General features: G+C 39.5%; 1 protein-coding gene across 12 annotated transcripts in view; it reads right to left on the bottom strand.

The window, feature by feature from the left end:
- The window catches only part of RAPGEF2 (Rap guanine nucleotide exchange factor 2), a 305030-nt gene that overhangs the window by 63496 nt on the left and 228294 nt on the right, over positions 1–13240 (bottom strand). For all 12 annotated transcript variants that reach the window (XM_084626384.1, XM_084626375.1, XM_084626381.1 and 9 more), the window contains one exon: positions 6700–6831. In XM_084626384.1, coding sequence (XP_084482510.1) covers positions 6700–6831 — 132 coding nt within the window. The remainder of the gene's footprint in view (positions 1–6699; positions 6832–13240) is intronic.

The raw sequence follows: 13240 nt of genomic DNA, 5'->3' as shown, positions 1-13240 counted from the left end.
GAGTTTCTCCTCTGGATCCCCTGGTTGGAAAACTACAATATCTAATGCATTACTATGAAGTTCATTCCACATCTAAACAATACATGTATGTCATATGTGGATTATGCAGTGTTGTAACTGTGTTGGTCCCAGGATATTACAGGGACAGCGCGGGGGAGGTAATATTTCTTATTGGACCAACTTCTGTTGGTGAGACAGAGAAGTTTTTGAGCTTACACGGAGCTTCTTCAGAGAAGATCTCTGTGTAAACTTGAATAAAAGATATTACCTCACCCACCTTCTCTTTCTAGTATGTGAATTACGGCTATCAAATAATTTTTTCTCCATGAATAGCTGAGGATAATGTGAATGACGATGCAACCATGAAGCTGACAGAAATCTAAATTTTTAGTCCACTCAAGTCATACTGACACAATTATGTAATCATTTAAGCAACTAATATCCGTTATAGGAGTGAATTTGTTTTCAGCTGTATTCTCACTTCAGAATCTAAAAGAACATGCTCCAGGAAGACTAGTCTTACCTCCAGCTATCTAACAATTTGCTTTTTTTGAGGTAGCATAACATACTATTCACTAACACCAGATGCATGTCACACTACAACTCTGACTGCCAAAGGCTGATCTGTTTTATTAAGATCTCAAAGTGAGTGTGTGTTTTGTACTTGTATAATACAGAAGCAGGGTTTGCAAAGAGATGGGTTAAGACTTTTGGTCCTTTTTTTGAAGAGCATTTTTTCGGGGTGGAGTGCATTTCTTTTTTTCCTCTAATAGTCATAATAGTGAGAAACAAGCTCACGTCTTGAAAACTACCAAGGGATACGTGTATCCTGGGAGGGTCACAAAAAGGATGTTAGCAGTTTCCTTTGCTGTTCCAGACAATTTGGAGCAGACGCAAGAGGGCATGTCAGGCTAACAGGAAGCTGTACAATTTGACTGCAGGATAAGGGAAAGAAATGCTGCCAAGAGAAAGAATTAATAATTTTATTAAGATACTGTTAAAATAAAAAAAAATGGTACAGAGTTTAAGCGTAGAAGTTTCTGGTCATCAGGGAATAAGGTACAGATTATCAAGGGGTGCAAGGTTCGATCTAAAAACAGTTTCCACCTTTTCAAAACAGGGGGAGGGAAGAAAACAAAACAACACAGGACCCTCATAGGCTCAAGTTTCTTGATTGCCAAACTTGGCTTGTCAGCTGGCAGCATAAACCACAGGTGTCCATAAAGGAAGCAGTTACTGCATGTGGAAAGCAGTAGTGAAAGGTAGTTTTCCAAAGTCAGCACAAGACAGAAGTGGGTATTATGGTATGTATAGGCTCATGTGTGCGCCAAGAACAATCTCTTAACATCCAGTCTCCTCTCCCTCCTCAAAAAGCAAATTTAAATAGTATGGCACTTTATAAATCTGCTTCCTGAACTAAGGTATAAAACAACATTAAGAAGCCTTATTCAAAGCACCCCAATGATCTCTATCTCAGAAGAGGCAGGAGAAAAGATTACATATATCATCCTGGCAAGTAATACTTGTCCTAAATGAATTTATCTTTCATGTGCAGCACTTGACATTTAAATTTAGTTATGACATTAATATTGAAACAGGACTATTCTAAGATCAATGCTGAAAGCATCTGATGATTCAGCTTCATGATTTATTCAAATTTAAAAAGATCTACGAATCTATTTTCATTACAAACAGCAGCTCTTGAGGTTTCACCACCACCACCTCTGTATTTGCCAAGAAGCAAATACAGAGCTACAGTTAACTGAGAAAATGTGTGACACCATACACTCAGATTTGCAGTGAAGGGTTAGTTAATAATACACTTCACAATTAAACAAAAGGGAAACATTTTATTGATTTGTATTAATCATTTGAATCAGCAGGCCTCTTTAAGCCAACAATCTTGCTAAGCACCTCTTTTCAGCATTATCTATTCTAGAAAACGTATAGATGTCCATTTTAAAGAAAACACCATGATATCAGATCAAACCAAAGCAAACAATGCTGATTATCTAATGCCCAGTATATGATCAAAACCAAGATACAGTAACAAAGTTTATGTAAATATAAGTTTTAGTTTACAATATTTTGTTTTTAAATAAAAATGAGAGAGAGGATAAAAATGAAGGTAATAGTCCGTACTTATGAGAGACTAATTGTACTAGTGTCTCAGTTCTAACCAGGATTTTTCATGGATTATTGAGTCTTTGACTTGATTCAAATGAATTGCAGCTGCAAAAAAAACCCAGTAGTCTTCTAACCTATGTGTCCACTGCAGCAAGATGCCACGCTCATTTCCTTTATAGACTAAACCAGAGGTCAGAGATTAATGATTTACCTTCACCTCTGAACAGTCATAAAACATACCCTTTTTCTACCCTGTAGAAAATAAATGAAGTATGTAAATGTTGTAAAACGGTGGTTTTCAACCTGTGGTCCACGGACCCTTGGAGGTCCGCAGACTATGCCTACGATTTCCAAAGGGGGTCCGCCCCTCCATCTGAAAATGCTATGGGTCCATACATGAAAAAGATTGAAAAACACTGCTATACAATATCTATCTTGAAGATCTATGCATAAGAATGCACATCACTGTATCTGAGTGCATACACAGTTTTTTATTTGGAAAAAGCACAGCTTGAAGAGTATTCGCACAAAAATAAAAAATCATGGAGTAATATTCAATTTTATATTTTCAAGTTATCTGAATCCTTTATTATATAGTGATTATTAAAATAACAGTTTTGAAAAGTTATCTTATTACACAGTAGACTGAACGAATTTGGACACTTTTTAAAAATGCATAATTTTAAGTCTCTCTTAAGAACAGGCACACATGAATAATTGCAGCTTTCAGGTTAAACAACAGGCAATATATTCCTTAAAACATAATGAATAATAATGTACCTGGAACTAGCAGATTAAAAGATTAATTTAAGAAAATTTGTATTTGAAAAAAAATCTATGGATTTATAGGTATAAAATCATTTGGAACATAAAAACCATCAGCAAAGAGTTAGAAATTGCTGAAAAAGGGTAATTACAAGAGAAGTGCTGACCCAGCCCTAACTATAGCAATTTCCCACATCATCATTTCAAAACTCAGAATCCCAAAAATGAATGATATTTTTGGCTATTCACAGATTGAAATTCTCCCCTGCACAGAAGGCCTGGCACTTCACTTAAAAGCAAACTTCAATGGGGCTTAAGCCTTACATAGGTCCCTCTGCACCACGGTAAATTTCATTTCCTACTGCATGAGCTTTAATTTTTCTTTCCCGGTGAAAAGTATTTGACACACATGAATTTGTTAGGAAGAGATACATTATTTGTAACAAGTGTCCACAAAATCAAAATGGCTTTAATGTCAGTGACTACTTTCATAAATTACAACTTATTTAAGCGCAGGCTATGGACCACCCTTAGCATAACTAAACTAGCCTCTTAAGTGAGGCCTTTTAACAACTTCATTTACACAGAGTGGCATGTGCAGGATTCAGAATAATATTAAGTTTGTATGTGAAGGACTTTTAGATGGAGTTTTTTCATGTTCTAGAATCTAAATAAAAAAAAAAACAGCCTCATTTACAACAGAGCATTTAAAAAGTCCTGGCTCCGATTTTCAAAGGAGCCTAAAGAAATTAGTTGCCAAAAGGCCATCCCTAACTCCCTAAGGTTCATTTGAAACCCAAGCCATATGCTACATAAAGGTAATTCCATTACTGCAACTTACCTTTAGCAGATAAGTTCCACGCACTGGAAAATAAAATACAGTAAATGCTCTGTTATCCGGCACTCAATTAAGCAGAAAGCTCAATTAACTGGCATTTCTGATATCTCCCAATACAAATCTTCAATCTAGTAACCAGGACTAGTATACTGCCCAGCACGTTATGTAATTGCATATTCTGCACTCTACTTTTATGCAAAAGGGGCAGAAGACAAGTAAACAAGCTGAAGTCAGGGGGGAAAAAAAAAACCGCTTCCAGGGTGTGTAACAGGGTCATTACAGATTCAGCCCAATCTCTTACACCTTCTACATCAATGATAACTGATGTTGATAAGATGACCCTGAGGCACTGCAAGATCCTGAAGTGCCTTCTGAATCATCAAAGAAAGATTAAATTATGTTCAGTATAGTTTTAATGTTAAGTGTATTTTTAGTGATCTGGGTGTACGCCATGTGCTGCCCATACTGATACGTAGGGTCATAAGATAACCTACTACATAGAAAACTTTACCCGTATACACCTAAGTGCTTCAAGAAACCAACCACTCTGCAGTGCAGTACTAATACTGGATTGGTGAGTACCTGTATACCATTTTATACTTTATTCATTTTATTGTGTTCTAATTCTTTGAAAATTGGTATTCCATTGGTAAAGTTTAACCAGAATATTCGATTAACCAGCACCCCCTATTCCCCCAACATGACGGATAACAGAGCTTTTACTGTAACTATTCCTTTGTAGCTTCTATGAACATGGGATTTTGAATTCCGTGAAGCTGACTGTAGGAAAGATCTTTTGGATAAAACTTAAAAATCCAAAGGTCTTGTCTCCTCTTCATGACCATTAGAGAGCCATTGATATGGGTTTGCTTAACACTCTGCCAAAATTTCGCTGCCATTGTTCAGTGCAGTACTTATGTCCTTGTTGTATACCCAAATTCAACCCGTAACTAGCTTCCAGAGACAGATGCATTTTGTTGCTATTATGTGAATAGAATTTGTAAGACACTTTGGAATCTTTAGAATAAAAGCACACTTAAACAGTGAGACAATGAATTAATTCCTCAGTTCCACTCAGTATAACCCCAAATCCTGACCCAGAGGCACCATTCTCTTAGAGAGGCAAAAATTCTGATTTTTGAAGGTAAATTCACTGTACTTGTCATGCATTCCTAACTGTACAGTTACTTTAGAAATTTTGTTAAAATAAGTCCCTATGATACTGTGATTACTGTCTAAACTGAGCTGAGACCAAGACTTTAGCCAGTCTTCAATTACAAAGAAGATTCCAGGTTTAACCACCAAATCAGACTATTGCTAAAATCTAAAGTAATTATATGTAACAATTGTTCAAGTTCAAAATTGCCTATTAAAGGCAGCCAATAACAACAACATGCATCCTGGAGAACACAATATCAAATACCAAGGCAACTAAAAATCTATGCTTCTGCATATATAGGTTTTCTCCCTTAATCTAAATTACGAATTTTTTCTAATCTGCCCACAACTACTTTCTTACCTATGTAAACTTCTGATCATTTTGTAAGTGACTTGATTGCTCCTATAGTAGGCAGAAAGCGGTTTTTGAAAAACTAAAGTGTGAGCAGCACTCCAAAATACTTTTAAGAGATAACTCCAATTAAAGTTAATTAATTTGTTTCAAATCCACTCATGTTTCCCTACGTACACACTTAAAACTGTACATTTTCCTATTTATGGGTATAAATTCTTTTCTCCAATACTTGCCTGCAATTCCTTGATTTCATTGGGAGTTGCATCATGTGTGCATCAGACAGAATTTAGGAATATGACTTATTTGTGTTTTTATTTCAAATATTTTTGTTATTTAGATTTATAAAACAAGCATTTACCAAACACTTTGAAAGCCTTTAGAAAATTTTCACAATAAATTGTTGACTATTCAAGTCACTCCAAAGATATACAAATATATCCCACCAAATTTATGACAAAAAGCCCTTCACAAGAGGCATAACAACAATTTTAAAAATCCCTCCAACTCTTAGCCTGCCACCTCCCCAAATACCTAGAAGAACAGATGAGCTATGCAAAGTCTTAAAATCAAGTTCTGATAGACTAGGAAGACTGAGAGCAAAGTTAAAGACCCTCAAAGTGCACACTGTTGGCAACTCCCTCTTTACACTAAGTGTGTTCCAGCTCAAGAAAACCAACTAATCTCAACTGTGGCAGTCTGGCATCAGGAGAGAGGCAGTCTCTCACATACTAGGTCATAAACCTTAAATTCTAAAATTTCAGAACTTCCAATCTAACATTGGATGAAAACATTTATCTCCAAAACTATAAATTACCAATAGAGTCAATCAAAGTTCATACAGAACACGTTGGCTTGTATTATGGTCATTTCTCTAGATGCTGCCAAGTGGCTCTGATAGTTACAAGTAAACATTGAAGCTAAGTCTATGCTACAAAGTTTTATCAGCACAGCTATGTGGGATAGGCGTGTAGGGGGAAAACAAAAACACCACTCCTAAACTATGTCTACCACCTCACCACCCAATACAGAGACAATTATACCAGCAAAAGGACTCATTTTGCCAGTATATGCTGTATTTCCACTAAAGGGCTTTGCTGGTATAGCTATACTTTGTAGTGAAGACTAGACCTATGTATTACCTTCAAATAAATAGGAGAATGTATATCAGATTCATCAGGTAATCAACCATGAGTTACCTTTAAATGTTAGACTAGTATATGGATCAAAATCTCAAATTGCTCCATTTTCAAAAGGAAACGTACTTTCTTATAAATAATTTGGTTTTTCTTTTGTTTCACTAGATGAATAGTGACAAATAGCAATGAAATGTACATTCAACATTAGGTGCATCAAAATACCTACATTGCAGTTCATGTAATCACTTCTAGGTTGACATTTTGGAATTAAAATATTTATCTTAAGAAAATTGTTTGAGAACTATGAAATACTGTCTTACCTGGTAGATATCAGAAAGGCTGCTGCTTCCAGAATCACTAGTGATGCTACATCCTGAGTGACTAGAGGTAACGTGGGTCACCTGTGGGTGGAGACTGTCAGTAAGATGCAGTTTTGTGAAATCTGCAGGAAGCTACAGATGGGGTAGAAAAAGCAGCATTACAATATGGATCAGGTATGCACTCCAAAACACATTTAAATTGTTCATGCCACACTTTACTCCCGGCCGGGACCAAAAGCTGTACAAACCGTATTAAGGCGGCCCTTGGGGTTTGAGGATACAACTTGCAACTTTAAGATTTATGGTTGTTAAATTTGCTAACAGTTCAACAAAGTATCACAGGAGTAAAAAAAAGAAAAAAAATTTCTTCAAATTTAACAAGAGACACAAAGACCATATCTAAAAACAAACACAGATGAACAAAATGCATTTCAATTCCAATGATGTGTTTCGATATAACTAAATTCCGTGAGAGAGCCTTTTGTCAGTTTAAACAGTAAGGGTTTCTTGAAGGATGGGATTAGGAATGACCAATGTTATACAGTAATTCCTCACTCAATGTTGTAGTTACGTTCCTGAAAAATGCGACTTTAAGCGAAACAATGTTAAGCAAATCCAATTTCCCCATGAGAATTAACGTAAACGGGGGGGAAGGGGGGTGGGTTAGGTTCCAGGGGAAAATGTTTTGCCAGACAAAAGACATTATATGCTGATTGATTCACAGCTGTAACTAGGGTAAGTGAATATCCTCTGGCCCCAGGGTGAGGGTATGGGCCAACAACACCCTCCCGCAGGCCAGCAGAGCCCTCCCCTTGCAAACTCTGCAGGTTTGGGCTCGATACAGGAGCCAGGAAGAGCAGGCAAGCAACAGCACATAGGAAGGGACACTGTGCTGCGTCCTTCCCCGGCACCCGAGGGGGATGTCTCTGCTGGCCTCTGAGCAGCAGATCACACAAATGTCTGCTCTAGATAAGTCACTGAATGCCCGCCCACTGAGAAGACCAGTCCTCTCCTAAGGGAACCAATCTGCCAGGTTTCATGGTATGCTCACTCGGAACACACAACGCAGAGGCACTGGGCCTCTAGATCTCTGCAGAGCTAGAGACAGCCATAGACTTCTGGCAGACCTTCCTGTCAGAGCGGCAGCTAATCACATGAGAGGAGCAGGTGGAGGGAGCAGCAGCATCGATCTCACAAGAAAAGAGAGCAGCCCGGAGGCAGCCGCTCAGCTGGGGCAGGCTACCCTTGGGTGCTGCAGCCCGGGAGCCGGTCAGAGGAAAGAGCCATGAGCGATGGGGTCCCAGGACAGCTTGGTGCTAGTGCAGGGGGTGTGTCTAGGCGCAGGAAGTCTGACATCAGATCAGCAGCTCTCTCTCAGCTACCAGGTGAGTAAAGCTGTCCTAGGCAGCAGGGGAGAGAGCCTGTAATCCACAGGCACTGACTTTGTAAACTGACGCGGGGGTGCTCGACCCCCAGCTCTGCCCCAAGCCCCACCCCCACTCGACTCCTTCCCCCAAGACCTCACCCTGTCTCTTCCCGGCCCCACCCCACCTGTTCCCACTCAGTTCGGCCCTCTACCCCCAGAATGCTATGTCCTCACACCTCCCCCGTCCCTCCGAGTCTCCCTACATGCAGCGAAACAGCTGACTGCGGTGGGCAGGAAGTGGGGGGGAGGGCACTGATCCGCGGGGGTGGGGATGGAGGACATTAGAACATTGTGCAACTTTAAACTAGCATGTTCTCTAATAGAAGAGCGATGCAGCAACGAAAGAACTTTAACTGGGATGATTTTAAGTGAGGAGTTACTGTACACTTTTCAGTAGTAAAGCACTTTGAATATGGATTTTCTATACTTCTGTGTCACTGAAATCAATGATTATAGCACAAGTAAAACCTACTTGAGTCAACTATCCGTCACTCTTTAAACCATAAACTCAGAAACACATAGGAAATAAAGAAAAACTAATAATTTTTAGAGCTACAAAAATTATTCAGCAACCAATGTAAGTGAACAATTTAAGCGACTGCAGAATCTATTTGGTCACATTCCAATAAAGGAATATACACTGCTGTAATCACTTCAACACCACCACCAAACTGATTAAAACCCTAGCAACTTAAACTGTTTATACACCAAACAAGCCCTTACTCAACCCGAGCTACCCTCCATTCCCTAAGTTTAAGGTCTGTATTTTAATGTGGTTCCACATGTGTAGCTCCCATGGAAATCAATGTAAATTGTGTATAAAAACTGATAGTTGACTAAAGACCTTCACAAAGGGAAACAACAGCCAACCTAATAAAAGTACAATCTGAAGAAATGTTTGAATGGTTGGTCAATCATATTACTGAAGATCTAATATCCCAATGCTACCTACCCAAAACCATAAAAGTCTATTCCTCATTTACACCATACTACATATTGCAGGCAGGCAAGTTAAATATTACACTTTTTGTAAATATATACAGCCAGTAAATATTATAATGATATTGGATATTTAAACCATTTTGTGTGTCCAGCAAATTCTATTACAGTGGTTTTCAAACTTTTTTTCTGGGGACCCAGTTGAAGAAAATTGTTGACCCAACGGATCTGGGGATGAAAGGTTTGGGGTGTTGGAAGGGCTCAGGGCTGGGGCAGAGGGTTAGGGTGCAAGGGTGAGGGCTGCAAGGTAGAGCCAGGAATGGGGGGTTCAGGCTGGGGCAGGGGTTCTGGGCTGTGGGAGCGGGTCAGGGCGCTGGGCTGGGGGTGAGGGGTTTGGAGAGCAGGAAGGGCTCAGCTGGGGCAAAGGGTTGGGCTGCAGGAGGGGGTCAGAGCTCTGGGCTGGGGTGTTTGGGGTGTAGGAAGGGGTTCCAGGTTTGGGGGGGCTCAGGGCTGGGGCAGCAAATTGGGGTATAGGTGGAGACTTACCTCTGGCAGCTCCTGGTCAACGGCGCAGCTGGGGTGCACCGCAGACCGCACCGCACCGTACCCTGGAAGCTGCCTAGGAGCCAGACCTGCTGCTGGCTGAGGCTCACAAGTGGCTCTGCGCAACTCTCACCCACAGGTAGTTCCCCCCCCCCCCCCAGTTCCTATTGGCCAGAGGTGGTGCTCGGGGGGGTGGGGGGGAGCACCGTGCGTGGAGCCCCGTGGCCCCCTTGCCTGGAAGCCAGATTGCTTCTGGCTGCTTCCGGGGCACAGTGCAGTGTTGGAAAAGGTAGACACGAGCCTGCCTAAGCCAGGCAGCATCACTAACAGGACTTTTAACGTCCCGGTCGGCGGTGCTGACCAGAGCAAGATGAACCAGGACCTTATATGCCATGACCCAGTACTGAGTCGCGACCCATGGATTGAAAAACACTGCTCTATTACATATTCCAAATTAGCACCAATGTTATTATGGGGGCATTGATATGAACTCTGAAGTTGAAGTTGCACTGAGATTTTCACTTAAACACAGGACTAAACTTCTGCTTCACAACTCAGTGTTTGATTTAAATCTCCAAATTTGGCACATTAACTCTTCAGAAGGCAACTAATTTACAATAATTCTTTTAAATAATATTTACTCATTTCTGCCAAAAAAATTAAAAAACCAAAAATGATCCATATTCAAATTTGCTTTGTATTGCTCATAATTCTTTGGGACCCTCTAGCTAACCAATCACAGTCTGCACGAACTCAGAACGTCTCACACGGTATCCTGATTGGAGCTGTGTAAGAAACTGATTTTTCAGTTTGCTGGCTGAAATGAAAATTCCGGAAAAAGTTTCAGATGACAAAATTAAAACAAAACCAAAAATGGTTTTGGGTTATATACAACATTCTGTTTGATCTGAAATGAAGTGTTTCATTTGAGGCATTTATAACTTTCTTTCTATTATTACCGGCAATTACAGACCAGTAAGTCTAAGGTCAGTACTGGGCAAATTAGTTGAAACAATAGTAAAGAATAAAATTGCCAGACACACAGAAGAACATAAATTGTTGGGCAAAAGTCAACATGGTTTCTGTAAAGGAAATCTTACTAATCTATTAGAGTTCTCTGGAGGGGTCAACAAACATGCGGACAAGAGGGATCCAGTGGACATAGTGTACTTAGATTTCCAGAAAGCCTTCAACAAGGTCCCTCACCAAAGGCTCTCACATAAATTAAGTTGTCATGGGGTAAGAGGGAAGATCCTTTCATGGATTGGGAACTGGTTAAAAGACAGGGAACAAAGGGTAGAAATAAATGGTAAATATTCAGAATGGAGAGGGGTAACTAGTGGTGCTCCCCAAGGGTCAGTCCTAGGACCAATCCTATTCAACTTATTCATAAATGATCCAGAGAAAGGGATAAACAGTGAGGTGGCAAAGTTTGCAGATGACACTAAACTGCTCAAGATAGTTAAGACCAAAGCAGACTGTGAAGAACTTCAAAAAGATGTCACAAAACTAAGTGATTGGGCAACAAAATGGCAAATGAAATTTAATGTGGATAAATGTAAAGTAATGCACATTGGAAAAAATAACCCCAACTATACATACAATATGATGGGGGCTAATTTAGCTACAACTAATCAGGAAAGAGATCTTGAAGTCATCGTGGATAGTTCTATAAAGAGGTCCACGCAGTGTGCAGCGGCAGTCAAAAAAGCCAACAGGATGTTAGGAATCATTTAAAAAGGGATAGAGACTAAGACGGAGAATATCTTATTGCCCTTCTATAAATTCATGGTACGCCCACATCTTGAATACTGCATACAGATGTGGTCTCCTCATCTCAAAAAAAGATATACTGGTATTAGAAAAGGGCAACTAAAATGATTAGGGGTTTGGAACGGGTCCCATATGAGGACAGATTAAAGAGGCTAGGACTTTTTAGCTTGGAAAAGAGGAGACTAAGAGGGGATATGATAGAGGTATATAAAATCATGAGTGGTGTGGAGAACCTGAACAAGGAAAAGTTATTTACTTGTTCCCATAATATAAGAACTAGGGGCCACCAAATGAAATTAATAGGCAGCAGGTTTAAAACAAATAAAAGGAAGTCCTTCTTCACACAGCACACAGTCAACCTGTGGAACTCCTTGCCTGAGGAGGTTGTGAAAGCTAGGACTATAACAGGGTTTAAAAGAGAACTGGATAAATTCATGGAGGTTAAGTCCATTAATGGCTATTAGCCAGGATGGGCAAGGAATGGTGTCCCTAGCCGCTGTTTGTCAGAGAGTGGAGATGGATGGCAGGAGAGAGATCACTTGATAATTACGTGTTAGGTTCACGCCCTCTGGGGCACCTGGCATTTGCCACTGTCAGCAGACAGGATACTGGGCTGGATGGACCTTTGGTCTGACCCAGTATGGCTATTCTTATGTTCTGTTAAAAGTAAGGCTGTTAATTAATTGCAATTAACTCATACAATTAACTAAAAAAATTTATCACGATTAAAAAAATTAATCGCGATGAATTGAAGTTTTAATCACACTCTTAAACAATAGAATACCAATTAAAATTGATAAAGTATTTTGGATGTTTTTCTATATTTTCAAATATATTGATTTCAATTATAACAGAATACAAAGTGTACAGTGCTCACTTTACATATTTTTATTACAAATAATTGTACTGTAAAAATGATAAATAAAAAATAGTATTTTTCAATTCCTCATACAAGTACTGTAGTGCAATCTCTCTATTGTGAAAGTACAACTTACAAAAGCAGGATTTTTTTTGTTACATAACTGCACTCAAAAACAAAACAATGTAAAACTTTAGCGCCAACAAGTCCACTTGGTCCTACTTTTGATCAGCCAATCGCAAAGACAAACAAGCTTATTTACATTTACCAGACATAATGCTGGTAAAGTATTATTTACCATGTCACCTCAAAGTGAGAACAGGCATTCGCATAGCACTTTTGTAGCCAGCATTGAAAAGTATTTACATGCCAGATATGCTAAACATTCGTATGCCCCTTCATGCTTCAGCCACCATTCCAGAGGACATGCTTCCATGCTGATGACGTTTGTTAAAAAAATAATGCACTAATTATATTTGTGACTCAACTCCATGCGAAATAATTATATGTCTCCTGCTCTGTTTTACCTGCATTCTGCCATATATTTTGTGTCACAGCAGTCTCAGATGATGACCCAGGGCGTGTTCGTTTTAAGAACACTTTCACTGCAGATTTGACAAAACGCAATAAAGGTACCAGTGTCAGATTTCTAAAGATAACTACAGCACTCGACCCAAGATTTAAGAATCTGAAATGTCTTCCAACATCTGAGAGGGATGAGGTGTGGTGCATGCTTTCCAAAGTCTTAAAAGAGCAACACACCAATGTGGAAACCTCAAAACCTGGACCACCAAAAAAAACAAAACATTCTGCTGGTGGCATATGACTCAGATGATGAAAATGAACATGTGTCGGTCTGCTCTGCCTTGAATCGTTATCGAGCAGAACCCAACATCAGCATGGATGCATGTCCTTTGGAATGGTGGTTGAAGCATGAAGGTACACATGAATTTTTAGCCGATATAGCACATAAATATCTTGCAACACCGGCTACAAAAGTG

Source organism: Lepidochelys olivacea, assembly GCF_965140295.1.
Source record: "Lepidochelys olivacea isolate rLepOli2 genome assembly, chromosome: 4".
Classification (NCBI taxonomy): Eukaryota; Metazoa; Chordata; order Testudines; family Cheloniidae; genus Lepidochelys; species Lepidochelys olivacea.
Note: the sequence above shows the minus strand (reverse complement) of the source record. Positions and strands in the feature narration are given on the sequence as shown.